Raw genomic sequence first — 15,938 nt, 5'->3', positions numbered from 1 at the left:
GTAATTTCTATGACGGCTGATCGGTGATCAGGTGCTTTCTATAGAAAAAGAAGCGCTGGAAACTCCGGCCCGGCCCCGGCCCGGTCTAGCGAGAATTATCCTTTGTTCTAGTGCAGATTCTTAATATCATAGTTACTGTAATAGGTACCGCAATAGGGCCGCAAAAATATCTGACACGAACTTATTTGTAGAGCCATAATAGCGTGTTATATATTTATGCGACCTTCGAAGAGTAGCATAATTATTATTACTGTACCCTTTTTAGAGTTCCGTAGCCAAATGGCATAAAACGGAACCCTTATGGATTCGTCATGTCTGTCTGTCTGTCTGTCTGTCTGTCTGTCCGTCCGTACAGCCACTTTTTTCCGAAACTATAAGAACTATACTGTTGAAACTTGGTGAGTAGATATATTCTGTGAACCGTATTAAGATTTTCACGCAAAAATAGAAAAAAAACAATTAATTTTGGGGGTTCCCCATAATTAGAACTGAAACTATTTTTTTTTTCCATCAAACCTATACGTGTGGGGTATCTATGGATAGGTCTTTAAAAATGATATTGAGGTTTCTAATATAATTTTTTTCTAAACTATTTATAGTTTGCGCCAGAGACACTTCCAAAGTGGTAAAATGTGTGCCCCTCCCCCCCTGTAACTTCTAAAATAAGAGAATGATAAAACAAAAAATATATGATGAACATTACCATGCAAACTTCCACGGAAACTTGGTTTGAACGAGATCTAGTAAACCGTTTTTTTTACCACGTCATAAATCGTAAATTTTATTATGTTACTTGCTGTACGGAACCCTTCATGGACGAATCCGACTCGCACATGGCCGCTTTTTTTATTTTATTTTAGTCTATGTGCGTATGCAAATGAGCATTTTATTGACATTATTTTGTTATTTGCTTACTATTTTTAATTTCGGATACGAGGAAATCAGTAATTTCGCATATAGTTCGGTTTTATGCAACTGCGGTATACTTATCGTTATGTAGGTAATTCACGAGAAATAAAACAAAGGAAAATAAAATAATGCAATGAAAGGAAAACTTTCGCTCGCGTATTAAACGACATTTTCTTATTAGTCTTGAGAGGAAATCCCAACAAAAAATTGTCATTAAAATAAAATAATAGACCTGATACGACCATGGATTTTCTTTAGGGTTAGGGTTTAGGGCCACAACATTGCGCGACTGGCTTCGGCTAAGGCGACAAGGTTGTAGCAAGACACAGCGATCGGGCCTTTCGTTCCTACCTACGGTTTTCGCCTCAGCCGAAGCCAGTCGCGCAATGTCATGGCCGACCGTAAAAGCGTCTCTTGCACTATCCCAGTAACCCGGGGTTAAGCGGTTAAATCGTTAAACTAGTATCAAATTGTACTGGTAACCATGGTAACCCCAGGTTTAACCGGGTAACCCGGGTTAGTGGGATAGTGCAACCCCTTAGAGATTAGGATAGAATTTCATGTGAAAAAGTCGTACGTAAGTAGACTAGTAATCGTGTATTTTGCATTCCAATCTGTTTTGCAAGTCTATCAATATATTGAATGTACCGTTTACGTGCAGACATAATTTTGTATCGAGGCTAGAATTTAGGCCTAATGTAAACAATGGAATTATACAAGTGGGTTTTAAATGATATAGTAGGTTAATATTAAGTCTCAGCATTTATTAGAGTTTTAGTATAAAACATGAAATAAATTATTTAAACTAAGTCACTTAAAACTGTGGCATCTGCATCAGGTCTCGAGGGTTTGCTGGAGCGGGTGGGTACTGTATGTTATTTTGTGGGTATGCGGGCGGTCCGTAGGTGTACGGCGGTGGTGGGTAAGACTGTGGTGGCGGTGGGTAAGACTGTGGTGGGGGTGGGTAAGACTGCGGCGTGTATGATTGTGGCGCTGGCGGGTAAGATGCCGGCGTCGACGGCGCGTATGGGGATGAAGGTGGCGGCGGGTAGTTAGGGGGCTGATATGGCGGCGGCGGCGAGCACGGAGGCGCTGGGGGACAGTTTTGATATTCTGGTTGCGGAGGCGTCGGCGCAGGTCTATGGGGACAAGGTTGCTGTGGGGGGTACTCCTGCTGGCAGCTACATTCTGGCTGTGTGTACTGCGGGGCTGAGTATGGCGGCGGCGGCGCGTACTGAGGATACGAGTACTCATAATACTGCGACGGATATTTAGGTGCTTCATACGCGTACTCCTGTTCATATGAGGGGTAGCATGACCGAGTAGTGGATATCGTAACTGTAGGTGGGTTTCCAGGTGAAGGCGGAGATATGGCTACTGTCGACGAAGACTGCGGCTGTGACATGTAGATGACCTGTGGCGACGGCGCTTGGTACCCCTGCGAGGGCGCTTGGTACCCTTGTGAGGGCGCTTGGTACCCTGAAGGTGGGTACTGGTAGCAAGACGGGTCGTAAGGAGATACTGTTGAGTATTCACTGGGCGGCGCGGGTGTTGAACTTTGATACGCTGCCCCAGACGACTTGGCCTTGGAGAATGCTGTAATGCAAAACAGTTTTAAATTACTAAGCGTTCCAAACGTTTGCTGAATTAGGTATTTAATTGTTACTTACGGTACAGCGCGTTGATCATCTGATTCATTCGCTCATTGAGCGATGCCAGCTGAAACACAAGTCAATTATTAAAAAGGCGATTGATAACAATTCTACATATTCATTTTGTAAATGGAACTATTCTATAAAACTTTAGATTCAAAGCTTAAACTCACACAGGACAACTGAAGTATCCATAAGAATTGGAATTGAACCACGTAACTATGGACCGTCATCTCAATTAAGTATATACCCGAGCAGACCAACTAAAAGTCTTCTTAGTCTTTCTGAGTCTTCTTAGTCTGACCGCTTAGCATGGCTTGCGTTGTTACGCGTCCCAATACTTGAAGTCGCCCTAACCATACGGCGTCGCGCGACAACATACTAAGCTACTATATTGTTTACATATTGTTTACTATTTGAATCTATTTATAAATTAACCTGGACATTTAATATTAATAATCATCATAATCTTATTATTTTACTAGCTTTATAAATGAACTTGACATTTAATACTGCATAAACGTCGATAAAATATAAAATATTAAAATTATGAATATAGATGTTATTGCTATTGGTGTAAGATGCATGCATGTACTAAATACTTACTTAATACCTAGACTTAAGATATATTGAATGCCCTTACAGGGTGTCATGTACCTACTATCTTCAAATTGTAACACCTAACGTAATTATGAACATGACTGCAATACAATAAAGAAAGAATAAAGTTGACTGGTCCATTAACATTATTGAAATTGAATCTGGGATTTATTTTTTATATAAACAGTTCGATGCTATTAATTATGATTAAGTAAAAAACTTACCTGTGATTGCTGTAAGCTATGACAACTCGACGCATGGCTTACTCCTATGCTAAACGTACTTAGCCCTACCAGGAACAGAATCATATTTATTTAATTATTATGTTAACTCTCTCAAGTTCATCTGTCACATTGTTTCCGTCGATCGGTGTTCTTTGATTATAAATAGAGGTAATTGACTAATAAAGGCGGAGACGTGATCTCAGCCACTGAGATAGGAAGTAAGGCGTATGAACTGATACAGTGATAAGACAAGATTTGATAATAATTAAGATTTGGTGAGGGAGCCTGTCGCACGTATGGTTATGTAAAGTTTGATAAGTGTAAGTTCGTTTTTCCATTCATACGTATCGGTGAAATACCCACTCACATGCTTTTGGTAACTGTATAGCTACCAGCTGTCACCCTTATTTTATAATAATAATAGAGGTTTACTGAAAAATATCAAGCATGTGAGTGGATACAGCAGAAATTCGCATGAGAATTAAGTATTAAAGACTGGTAAATGGTATCTATACTTAATACCTAGTCAGAGCAGCCATTTCCATCATCAGAATGGTTCGAAATTTTAATATTGAAGACGCGGAAAGTTGAGTTTGACTTTTTTAGGGCGTACCCAAAGGGTAAAAACGGGACCCTATTAGATACTAAGACTCCACTGTCAGTCTGTCCGTTTGTCTATCTAGGTATCTCAATTAACCGTGATAGCTAGACAGTTGAAATTTTCACAGATGATATGTATTTCTGTTGCCGCTATAACAACATATGCAAAAAAGTACGGAACCCTCGACGGGGGTTGTCCGGTTTTTTTGCCGCCTTTATTTCGTGTCAATATGGTTTGCGGAAATTGTAGAAATGGTAAATGTGGTGGATTTGTCCTGTAAATGTGGGTAGAGTGTACGCTCTAATTAGTAATTAGAGGCAAATATATAGGATCTGATTTGTAAAAAAAACAACTGTTTTTTAAGAGTTTTATTGCATACTAAATTACAAGAATAGCTGCATGTTTATAGGTATATAATCAAGTTACCGTAAATACCAAAGTGTTAAAAGGCACAGGTATACTCCAGCTAACTTTAAAATGTCATAGTTATATTACTGGATCAATAATTTGGTTCCTCTACATTTTTATAGTTACTAGCATTATGTTTAAATTAGTTTCGGCTGTTTCAAGAAACTATATAGCAACAGACGCTACAAAGTCAAAAAAAGTGTGTGTGACCAAGGGTGCCAAAGTGTTATCTACATAGTTATATTACTGAATTAATAGTTTCTTCCTCTTGAGTTTCATCAGTAGACTTATCTTTCTAAACAATACAGCAACGGAGGCCAAAAAGCCAACAACTGTTAGTATGAGCAGGGGTGCCACGTCGCCGGAACTGACTTGCTCGGCGAGCAGGGCCGCCCGACAAGGAGGGGGTTTGAGTTGCCAACGGGACAGCATTCGTTTGGCCAGTCCTGTCTCCAGAAGCCAGTCACCTCCAATGCGGAGTATGTTTGTCCACTGTCCACGGCTTGTCGTTATCAGCCATGTCATTACCTGCAAGATAAATTAAAAGTGCTTTCAGAAAAAAGTGACCTCGTGAGTCGTGATTCTGAGTAGAAATAACCTAGTTGATGGTTTTTAGAAAAAAAAGTAAATGGTACAGTCGAGTTCACAAACATCTTTACAAGCCAATGTTCCAAAAATATATTTACACGCCTCTCAGACACAAAAATAAGGTGTGCTGCCGCTGAAGACACTCATGAGCTACCCGGACACTAAGTCATTAAGACTGAGATGACAACCGTTGCTCACCGGCGGTACAGTGTCTACGTACTGCAGCTTGCAGACCTGGTCGTCGCTGAGGACACTCATGAGCGAGTACACGTGGTTGTACTCGGCGTGGTACGCCGTGGTACCGGACTTGACCTGGCGGACACTAGCTACTAAGTCATTATAGAACGGAGATGACCACGGTTGCTCACCGGCGGCACACAGTGTCCACATACTCCAGCTTGCAGACCTGGTCGTCGCTGAGGACACTCATGAGCGAGTACACGTGGTTGTACTTGGCGTGGTACCAGACTTGACCCGGACACTAAGTCATTAGGACGGAGATGACAACGGTTGCTCACCGGCGGCACAGTGTCCACATACTGCAGCTTGCAGACCTGGTCGTCGCTGAGGACACTCATGAGCGAGTACACGTGGTTGTACTCGGCGTGGTACGCCGTGGTACCGGATTTGACCAGCTGCATGCCTGATTGCCAGTCCATGTAGAAGTTCGCCATGTTCTGCAGCTTTTTACGCTTCAGGTACTCCATCTCAGGCCAAGTTGGAATATAAACCTGTTTAATGATGTATTCAATGTAAATTAACGAGTCCACTACTACGATCAGATTAATTTGATGTAGAGCTAAGGATATACGGACAGATTTTTCTGACAGATTAGTAAGGCAAATGTATCTGACGGGTCTCCCTCGCAATCAAAGTTATTAAACTTTTGTCCCCTATTGCTAAGACTCCACTGTCCGTCTGTCTGTCTGTCTGTCACCGGGCTGTCTCTCATGACCCGTGATAGCTAGACAGTTGAATTTTTCACAGATAATTAATGTAATTATGTTGGTGCTATATCTATAAATACTAAAAACAGAACAAAATACCTATATATTTATGTGGGGCTCCCATACAACAAACTTGATTTTTTGATAATGGTACGGAACCCTTCGTGCGCGAGTCCGACTCGTACTTGGCCAGTTTTCTTACATTTTGACTACGCAACTCTATAAATTGGTGTTTGTAACTAACACTAACATCAAACATATGAGTGCGTATCCAGTCCTAGTCTTCAGACGCGAGGCGGTACCCCGAGTCGCCAAGCGCCCGGAGCGTCGTCGGGCCGCTGCTCCCGGCGCTCATGAGGGCAGACACGATGGCTGACGAGTAGTACGCGTACACCAGCATCGAACACACTGCCTGTCTGTCACCGGGCTGTATCTCATGACCCGTGATAGCTAGACAGTTGAATTTTCACATATGATGTATTTCTGTTGCTGCTATATATCTACAAACACTAAAAACAGAATAAAATACCTATATATTTATGTGGGGCTCCCATACAACAAACGTGATTTTTTGATAATGGTACGGAACCCTTCGTGCGCGAGTCCGACTCGTACTTGGCCAGTTTTCTTACATTTTGACTACACAACTCTATAAATTGGTGTTTGTAACTAACACTAACATCAAACATATGAGTGCGTATCCAGTCGTAGTCTTCAGACGCGAGGCGGTACCCTGAGTCGCCAAGCGCCCGGAGCGTCGTCGGGCCGCTGCTCCCGGCGCTCATGAGGGCAGACACGATGGCTGACGAGTAGTACGCGTACACCATCATCGAGCACACTGCCTGTCTGTCACCGGGCTGTATGCTGTATCTCATGACCCGTGATAGCTAGACAGTTGAAATTTTCACATATGATGTATTTCTGTTGCTGCTATATCTACAAACAGTAAAAACGTGTTTTTTTAACCGTTTTTTGCGTAATGGCACGGAACCCTTCGTGCGCGAGTCGGACTCGCACTTGGCCAGTTTATTTACATTTTGACTACGCAACTCTATAAATTGTTGTTTGTAGTATTTATACAATCTTAACACTAACATCAAACATATGAGTCCGTATCCAGTCGTAGTCTTCAGACGCGAGGCGGTACCCCGAGTCGCCAAGCGCCCGGAGCGTCGTCGGGCCGCTGCTCCCGGCGCTCATGAGGGCAGACACGATGGCTGACGAGTAGTACGCGTACACCAGCATCGAACACACTGCCTGTCTGTCACCGGGCTGTATCACATGACCCGTGATAGCTAGACAGTTGGAATTTTCACATATGATGTATTTCTGTTGCTGCTATATATCTACAAACACTAAAAACAGAATAAAATACCTATATATTTATGTGGGGCTCCCATACAACAAACGTGATTTTTTGATAATGGTACGGAACCCTTCGTGCGCGAGTCCGACTCGTACTTGGCCAGTTTTCTTACATTTTGACTACACAACTCTATAAATTGGTGTTTGTAACTAACACTAACATCAAACATATGAGTGCGTATCCAGTCGTAGTCTTCAGACGCGAGGCGGTACCCTGAGTCGCCAAGCGCCCGGAGCGTCGTCGGGCCGCTGCTCCCGGCGCTCATGAGGGCAGACACGATGGCTGACGAGTAGTACGCGTACACCATCATCGAGCACACTGCCTGTCTGTCACCGGGCTGTATGCTGTATCTCATGACCCGTGATAGCTAGACAGTTGAAATTTTCACATATGATGTATTTCTGTTGCTGCTATATCTACAAACAGTAAAAACGTGTTTTTTTAACCGTTTTTTGCGTAATGGCACGGAACCCTTCGTGCGCGAGTCGGACTCGCACTTGGCCCGTTTATTTACATTTTGACTACGCAACTCTATAAATTGTTGTTTGTAGTATTTATACAATCTTAACACTAACATCAAACATTTGAGTCCGTATCCAGTCGTAGTCTTCAGACGCGAGGCGGTACCCCGAGTCGCCAAGCGCCCGGAGCGTCGTCGGGCCGCTGCTCCCGGCGCTCATGAGGGCAGACACGATGGCTGACGAATAGTACGCGTACACCAGCATCGAACACACGGAGAGCACCAAGAAGGTTAAGCGACCGGATGCACCCTCCGGGACAGCACTGGCATCTGTATGCATTTGTTTTAATTATCTTGCGAGCCATGACTAATGTTATGTTCGCCCGTATTCTACGGAGAGGGGCAATAGAACAAGCAAGGAGATGACGCTAAGGTAGCATAAGGTAGGATATTGTTGGCGGAGGCCATGATAGCGCCCTGGTTTGCCTTGTAGGTGATAAGATTAAGAGGGAAGTATAGCACGTATACTCGGAAATCAGAATATTTATTTGCATTGATAAAGAATAAATAATAGTACTAAGTACAAAAGACTCACTCTCTAACAAACCGCGTCTGTTACGATCAGCACAGATATGACCGCTAGGTGGCGACAGCGCCACGCGCGGCTTATGGCAAACCCCAAAATTGGGGCCGAACGGATGTACTTTTAGCTACGCAAAGCGACGAAATCCCGGAGTGAGACACGCCTGGCATTGATACGAATGGGGAATGTTACAATAATAGAAAAATCCCTTCGGTCGTGTTTTAAAATTCGCCACTCTTTGCGGATTTCCTATTTTTCGCACTTCTATCATAAATAACTACTTATAAGGTGTTTGCCGCTGTCTTAGAAAAAATATTGTGTACATAATTAGGTCTTAAAATTCTCGGGCCTGTCTTTACAAAATTCAACTTCGATTCGCTTTGTAACTTCGGCCCTTGAATTTTAAGAACCCAATACCACCCAATACCCAATATACCTGTTGCGCAAAACACTATAATATCGAGTTTCACGGTTGTTTACGTTATGGCTCCTCTACACGGTGCGCCAACGCCGGCCACTCCAAGGGACGCAGCAAAGCGGTAGAATGAGATAGCAATATCACTTGCTCCTTCTAACGCATAAATGCGTCCCTTGGAGTGGCCGTCGTTGGCCCATCGTGTAGAGAAGCCATTACCTTGCTGTAGCCACGTGGCCATGACAGCAACAAAGGCGCCCTCCTTCTCCACCTCCGCCTTGGCCGTCACGCGCTGCGCCAGCGCAAGCACTAGCGTGACCAGCGCACACGCGGCCCACGTCGTGCCCGTGAACGGGATCACAAACATGTTGCTGCTGCTCTCTCGCTCCGCTATGTATGTGAACCCCACCCTGCGTAAGGTCACAGAATAAGTATTACTACCTACTTCTTCCTTCCCTGTTCCCTTTATTTAGGGTCGGGCCTCCTCACTCTTCTGCGCCAAGCTACTCTGTTTTGGGTTGTCTCTTTTGACATATGGGATTGTTTGAGGTCTTTTTCTACGTTTGACCACCTTTTAAGTTCCGGATTTTTTAAAGCGACCTTGACGACTTGATCATCACTACGTATACGTCTGCTCACGTGGCCGAGAATAAGTAGGTACTTTTTTTTGGTAGTTGTTTTTTTTTTTACTAGTTATTTTTTTTTTTACTAGGTAGGTACTACTACCGTACTTACAGAAAGGAAGCTTCCTACAAAACCGAAGTTTGCCGGCGGTTCAGGGACGAATCAAGCTGTCCCTTTATAATGTATGGCACTATCCCTTTCGGGTAATTATGGTTGTCAAGATTCAATACCGGTTATATATTCAGATTCAAGTTATTATCGTATTTATTGATTCTTTTTTTATGGCAAATTCAAACCAAACAAAATTATGCCAGTAATTTTAGACATATTTAAGGCACGTATGTTTTCAATATCTCAATTTTTTGAAAACTGGTGCTATTAGGTACTTACTTAAAAGGCCACAAAGGTATGACGTAGTCAAGTTTCGACAGCCGTACGACCTGCATCCTCAGGATCGAGCCGCTGATCTCCGCTGTCCCTTGAGAAAGCCGCGTGAACATACTTGTGTTGCCAGCATCTGTGCTCCACTGCTCCATTGGTTCTAAAACTTCTCTGGAAAATAATAATATTTTAAATCAATATTTTCCTATGCGTATCTAATTATAATGCCACTGTTTGATAACTAATCGCCACTTACCACTTACACGTACTTAATCGTAGCATTTTGGTGGCAGAATGTGTCGTCGGCCTAGGCAACTATAAGTATTGTTGTCCAAGGTAGCAATTACAAATTTCCTTGAAATGGAGTTACGAGGTTTGCGATTTAGGCCGACGTATATGTCTTTGTCTAGTAATATTTGTCTCGCCTGCGTTGCGGTTGCGTCTACAATTGGGTCGCTTAAATTCAAACTCGGGTAAATCCATTTGTCAGTTTGCGCGATTTTGGAAATTTTATTATGGGAAGTTTCATACTACACTGCTGATTGACGTTAATCAGTCCGTTAAATGTGGTTGGTGCCTTGGTGCATGCAACAGGCCCTAAGTTGCAAACCTCTTAACTCCATTCCAAGGATACAGGTAATACAGAAGAGTTAGCCGACAATGCATGGCTATTGATGAAGTTATAACTTCGTTAGAATAATCAATGTATGTCATAAGTATGCATATACCGCACTCAAGGGGGCATTTTGCGGGCACGTCAGTTAGTAACGTTTAAATTTTTAACCTGGTATTTAATCATAATTCCGATATGACTAACATTATTCTGACAAATCGAAAATTTATTGATTTATTTGCAAACTTTACTTATAACTGACGTGCCCGCAAAATGCCTCCTCGGGTACGGTGTATTGGTACTAATATGTGTATTACTCAGCGTGAAGCCATTCAAAGATGAGCGAGGAGGCCCCGTATCCGCAGCGGATGGCAGAATCGCGCCCTGGCTTCGAGTTGTCCACGACATAATCAGCAAACGTGCCATTATACGAGTCGTCGTAGTAACCAATCTGGATGTCATATTACAATACATATGTTAAAGTTTTAAATGCAAATGCATATCCAATTATTCATCTATTTCATTTATCTTAAATTATGCATGTCACTGCACCATTAAACCGCGTTCCACAGTTCCAAGCCGGTTAGAAAACCAAAGCTAAAGTGAGTCGCTTAACGTCAAATTCAGGTAAAAATCTGTCAGATTATGCGATTTTGGTAAGTATTAAGAAAATATAATAGGGTAGATATTTGCTGAGAGCTCAGGCTGAGGGTCGAATAGATTTACCCGAGTTTGAAGTTAAGCGACACAAGTGTGACAATAAATTATATTCAATAACGCATGCAATTGAAATATCGTCTCATATTTTGGTCTATTAGGTAAATCTTTGCCTTAGTTTGAATTTTGTATAAAAGTTTAAAACTAAATTACTAGTTAAAAGGGGTAGGTCTTGCGCAGCTAAGATGTAAAAGGGCATAAAATGTTACTCGGAACTTACATCCTTTTACACCTGCCCTGCCCGAGGCTTGTACCCTTATCACTAAGGCCACAGAATTTTAGTAAAAAAAAATAAGCACCGGCGTAGCTATCCTCATAGGGTACCGCTTCAAGTCGTGACGTCGCCGAATACGTTCAAGCTCAAACAGTGGCTGGAAGCCAGCCGGGGTCCACACAGCCCAAGGGTGCCGAGACGCTCCATCTCGGAGATGTACATGAACGTCTTCAAAGAATATTGACTCGTGGTATGCCACTGAAGCGTTGTCGGTCGCTGATAAAAATGAAAGATAGGTATTAAGCATGTTTTTTGGCTATCATTATGGCTACTATAATAGAGGAAGGCGGGGAGGATTCGTACACCGGGAGGCTTCGTACAGTGGACATAATATATCTCGACTATCAAATATGCTGAAGCCTTCGTATTTGTATGCGAGACTTCCGCTCATTTGCCTAGCCTAGGCAAAAATTATGCTAGTGCGGTAACAGTCCCAGAAAGAATTAATCCAGAGTAATTTTTGGTTTACCTTTCAATGCATCTGTCTTCAATAATTTTTCATGGAAATATAAAAAAATACTTTAGTCTAGTTTATAAATACATTATGCTTTAGATTGTTGTAACGTAATATATTTAAATAACATCGACTATTCACAAACCATCTCCGAAAAAGTTTGCGTCTTCAGTATTGTAATCGGTGGGTATCTAAGGGTAACCCCATACTAGTTAGCGTCTTTTGAGCGTCGGCATGTAGTCAACGCTATGGAAAATGGCGTCGCTGCGCATCAGTTGCGCCAACGCTGCGTCGAGCAGCAGCCATATAGAGTTGAGTACCTAGACGCCGACGCTCGGTAGACGCTAAGTGTGGGGTATCTTACCATCGATAGCTCCAAATTGCTGAGGATCTAGGAGGGCGATGTCGGCATCATATCGTATCCTGTGGTTTAAGCGCGACGGGGCCTCATCTCCTACAATGAGCCATTTATACCACATCGCGAAGTGCTTCCTGCTTGTCTGTTTGAGAAATTCGAAAAGAAATCAGTAGGTATTAAGTAGTTTTTTTTTGTTTTATTGTACGACTTTGTCGATTTATTGATTTATATTATATCCATGCCAAATTGCAGTTTTTTAGCACTAGCGATCACGGAGCAAAGCCTCGGACAGACAGACGGACGTATAGACGGACACGGTGAAACTATAAGGGTTGTGGCGAAACTATATGTTGAATACGGAACCCTAAAAAGACTATAAATAGTCAATTAACTGCATCAACGACCACCCACCTCATCCAGTAAGGTGTCATTAGGTCGAATGAAATACAAGACCCCTTGCAGACTCTTAAGCTCCTTATTCAGAATACCAGGGTCGCAGGACGCCGTGGCCCGCATGCCTTCAAGTGACAGCTGCCGCACCAGACGAATTTGCTCTGCGATTGGAATACGTATCCTTAACACGAGTTTGACAGTTTTGACACTGACACATTCGCTAGCGACTGCGTAAACTAATTAAGATGCAGGTTAATGTTTACTTAGTTTAGGCAAAAAGAATAGATAGTATAGAGGGGTTCTGTCATAGTAAATGTTGTAGTCACTGTAAATTTACTGCCATCTATCGACACACGACTATAACTCAAAATAAACACGTATAAAATTACTAGCTGTTGCCCGCGACTTCGTCCGCGTGGAATCTTATCTTCAACATTTTGCATCTTTAGTACCTATAATTTTCATATCCAAGCAATGTTGAAATTAAGTACTTTTCTTTTTTAGCAAGTTGTATGAAGTTTTAAGTCAAGTGGATTTTGATGTTGGTTGCTGAAATTAGTTTTCTTGTATTCTCATAATAGGTACCTACCTATGCCCTTATACTAAGATTCAAGTTCCGCACTCACAAAATATCTGATCTCCATACAAACTTTCAACCCCTTTCTCATCACCTTGGGGGATGATTTTCAAAAATGCTTGAATTAGTTTTCATGTTTTTAAACTTATTACCTTTCTTTGCAAAACGTTCAAGTTCCTAGCTTAAAATTAAATTTACACCCCAAGATGAACTTTCATCCCCTTTTTAACCCCCTTAGGGGTTGAATTTCCTAAAACGTTACAAATACTTACTTTTTTTTGTAATCGGCTATTATGTCTTTCTAAGAAGTTTCAAAGCATTTGTAATGGATTCAAACTTTGAACCCCATTTTAACCCTGTTAGGGGATGAATTTTACAAATCGCTGAAATCACTTTTATTGTCTTCTAATAATATCCCCAAATACAAAGATTCAAATCCCGCGCTCGAAAAAATGTATGATATCCATACAAACTTTCAACCCCGTTTTCACCACCATAGGGGATGAATTTTCAAAAACGCTGAAATTAGTTTTCTTGTATTTTAATTTAATACCTTTTTAAATAGTTTCAAGTTCCTAGTTTCAAATAAAATTTGCACCTGAAGACGAACTTTCATCCCCTTTTTAACCCCCTTAGGGGTTGAAATTCCAAGAACGTTGCAATTACTTTGTTTTGTAATCGGCTATTATGCCTTTCTAAGAATTTTCAAAGCGTTAGTAATGGATTAAAAATTTGAAACCCATTTTAACCCTGTTAGGGGATGAATTTTACAAAACGCTGAAATTACTTTTCCTGTCTTCTAATAATATCCCTAAATACAAAGATTCAAGTCCACCACTCGAAAAAATTTTTGATTTATATACAAACTTTCAACCCCTTTTTCACCACCTTAGGGGATGAATTTTCAAAAACACTGAAATTAGTTTTCTTGTATTTTAATAACATATCTTTTTACGAAGTTTCAAATTCCTAGCTCAAAAGAAAACTTCAACCCCATACAAACTTTCATCCCCTTTTTAACCCTGTTAGGAGATGAATTTTACAAAACGCTGAAATTACTTTTATTGTCTTCTAATAATATCCCCAAATACAAAGATTCAAGTCCCGCGCTCGAAAAAAATTTTGATATCCATACAAATTTTCAACCCCTTTTTCACCACCTTAGGGGATGAATTTTCTAAAACGCTGAAATAAGTTTTCTTGTATTTAAATTTGATACATTTTTACAAAGTTTCAAGTTCCTAGCTTAAAATAAAATTTGCACCCGAAGACGAACTTTCATCCCCTTTTTAACCCCCTTAGGGGTTGAATTTCCAAAAACGTTGCAATCACTTTTTTTTGTAATCGGCTATTATGCCTTTCTAAGAAGTTTCAAAGCATTTGTAATGGATTAAAATTTTCAACCCCTTTTTAACCCTGTTAGGGGATGAATTTTACAAAACGCTGAAATTACTTTTCCTGTCTTCTAATAATATCCCTAAATACAAAGATTCAAGTCCACCACTCGAAAAAATTTTTGATTTATATACAAACTTTCAACCCCTTTTTCACCACCTTAGGGGATGAATTTTCAAAAACACTGAAATTAGTTTTCTTGTATTTTAATAACATATCTTTTTACGAAGTTTCAAATTCCTATCTTAAAAGAAAACTTTAACCCCATACAAACTTTCATCCCCTTTTTAACCCCCTTAGGGGTTGAATTTCTCAAAATCGCTTCTTATCTCTTGTACACTTTATAAATGCAATCTGGTGTGCAAATTTCAACTTTCTGCCTTTTGTAGTTTCGGCTCTGCGTTGATGAATCAGTCAGTCAGACAGTCAGGACACTTGCATTTATATATATAGATAGATCAAAAAAAATGAATATATATATAGACAAATCATTTTATTATTTTATATCATTTTGACCCATGTTCATTCACTGATATCTATGTGTTAGAATTGTTAAATATGAAACGGTGTAGTCACGCCATCTAGCCGAGAAGAGGCTAAATTACTTACAAATTATTTATTCCTCTATGGTAAAAAATAGGAACAAAATCCGTCATGATTGGATCGACATTTTGCTATTTCTTTATACTACCTTATATACAAACCAAATTCATTTCCACATGTTAAAATTATAATACTGCTAACTATTTTATACTTGAAAAACGCAGCAATCGCTGGTATTATCATGATGACGGTATGCCCATGAAAAGTATCGCTTACATTTGTGTCCTAATATCTAATAAATTTGCCTAAAGCAGTCGAAATGGCAGTATGAATTTTTGATGCCATCTTGTACTGTTAGAAACACAAGAGTTTATATTATGTAGGTCGATCATTATTCAATATTGTCATTTACATTATTTATTAACTAAATATTATAATTGAAATCTAATCAAATTAAAGTTTGCTTTAGTTTAGTGTATTTTATAGTCCGCAAATAAATAGCAGACTGTACAGAAAAATAATATACTTAAAATCATTGAAAGCCAAATATATACCAAATATATCTTGCACCAGACCCGCTCGGAAAGGCTCTCTTTGTTTTTTTTTGTCAGCGCGCAAGTTTGCATTATATACAAATTTTAGAAACTCGCTAGCTCGGGTCTAACTATTATTATTTGATATTATAATAACTACTTTGCGCCCTTGTTAAACAATAACTATTATTGAATCGCAATTGTGTTTATAGGAGTACATAACTAAACAAAGGCATTGCATCGCGTGCATACTTGATAATATGATAGTGGGGGCGTAGCTAAGTCCCCTTAACGAGTACTTAGACGTAGGTAATTCACAAGCT

General features: G+C 40.6%; 2 protein-coding genes across 2 annotated transcripts; both read right to left on the bottom strand.

Annotated features, from left to right (window-relative positions):
- Window positions 1-1,723: 1,723 nt before the first annotated feature.
- On the bottom strand, window positions 1,724-3,543 carry LOC134674857 (uncharacterized). Its single transcript, XM_063533012.1, has 3 exons — window positions 3,386-3,543; window positions 2,580-2,628; window positions 1,724-2,505 (listed from the first exon to the last, which is right to left on the bottom strand). Exons 1-3 carry the CDS (start codon window positions 3,467-3,469, stop codon window positions 1,724-1,726), a joined length of 915 nt encoding a protein of 304 aa, XP_063389082.1. The 5' UTR covers window positions 3,470-3,543.
- Window positions 3,544-4,637: 1,094 nt separating this feature from the next.
- LOC134674856 (uncharacterized) lies at window positions 4,638-15,449 on the bottom strand. The gene is made up of 10 exons (XM_063533011.1): window positions 15,244-15,449; window positions 12,586-12,728; window positions 12,181-12,316; window positions 11,388-11,578; window positions 10,689-10,822; window positions 9,768-9,929; window positions 8,973-9,163; window positions 7,871-8,085; window positions 5,501-5,713; window positions 4,638-4,922 (listed from the first exon to the last, which is right to left on the bottom strand). Exons 1-10 carry the CDS (start codon window positions 15,323-15,325, stop codon window positions 4,638-4,640), a joined length of 1,752 nt encoding a protein of 583 aa, XP_063389081.1. The 5' UTR covers window positions 15,326-15,449.
- Window positions 15,450-15,938: the final 489 nt, after the last annotated feature.

The sequence above is a fragment of the Cydia fagiglandana genome, chromosome 20 (genome assembly GCF_963556715.1).
Source record: "Cydia fagiglandana chromosome 20, ilCydFagi1.1, whole genome shotgun sequence".
Lineage (NCBI taxonomy): Eukaryota > Metazoa > Arthropoda > Insecta > Lepidoptera > Tortricidae > Cydia > Cydia fagiglandana.
This window is presented reverse-complemented; position numbering and strand designations above follow the sequence as displayed.

Excerpts from the sequence above, each read along its gene's own strand:
- LOC134674857 (XM_063533012.1), bottom strand. The coding sequence starts at position 3,469 with ATGATTCTGTTCCTGGTAGGGCTAAGTACGTTTAGCATAGGAGTAAGC. Across the intron at positions 2,629-3,385 it reads ATAGCTTACAGCAATCACAG|CTGGCATCGCTCAATGAGCG; the intron begins GTAAGTTTTTTA and ends CTTGTGTTTCAG. Across the intron at positions 2,506-2,579 it reads GATGATCAACGCGCTGTACC|CATTCTCCAAGGCCAAGTCG; the intron begins GTAAGTAACAAT and ends TTTGCATTACAG.
- LOC134674856 (XM_063533011.1), bottom strand. The coding sequence starts at position 15,325 with ATGATAATACCAGCGATTGCTGCGTTTTTCAAGTATAAAATAGTTAGC. Across the intron at positions 9,930-10,688 it reads TTTGAATGGCTTCACGCTGA|AGAAGTTTTAGAACCAATGG; the intron begins GTAATACACATA and ends ATTATTTTCCAG. Across the intron at positions 4,923-5,500 it reads ATGTGGACACTGTGCCGCCG|GTAATGACATGGCTGATAAC; the intron begins GTGAGCAACCGT and ends TTTATCTTGCAG.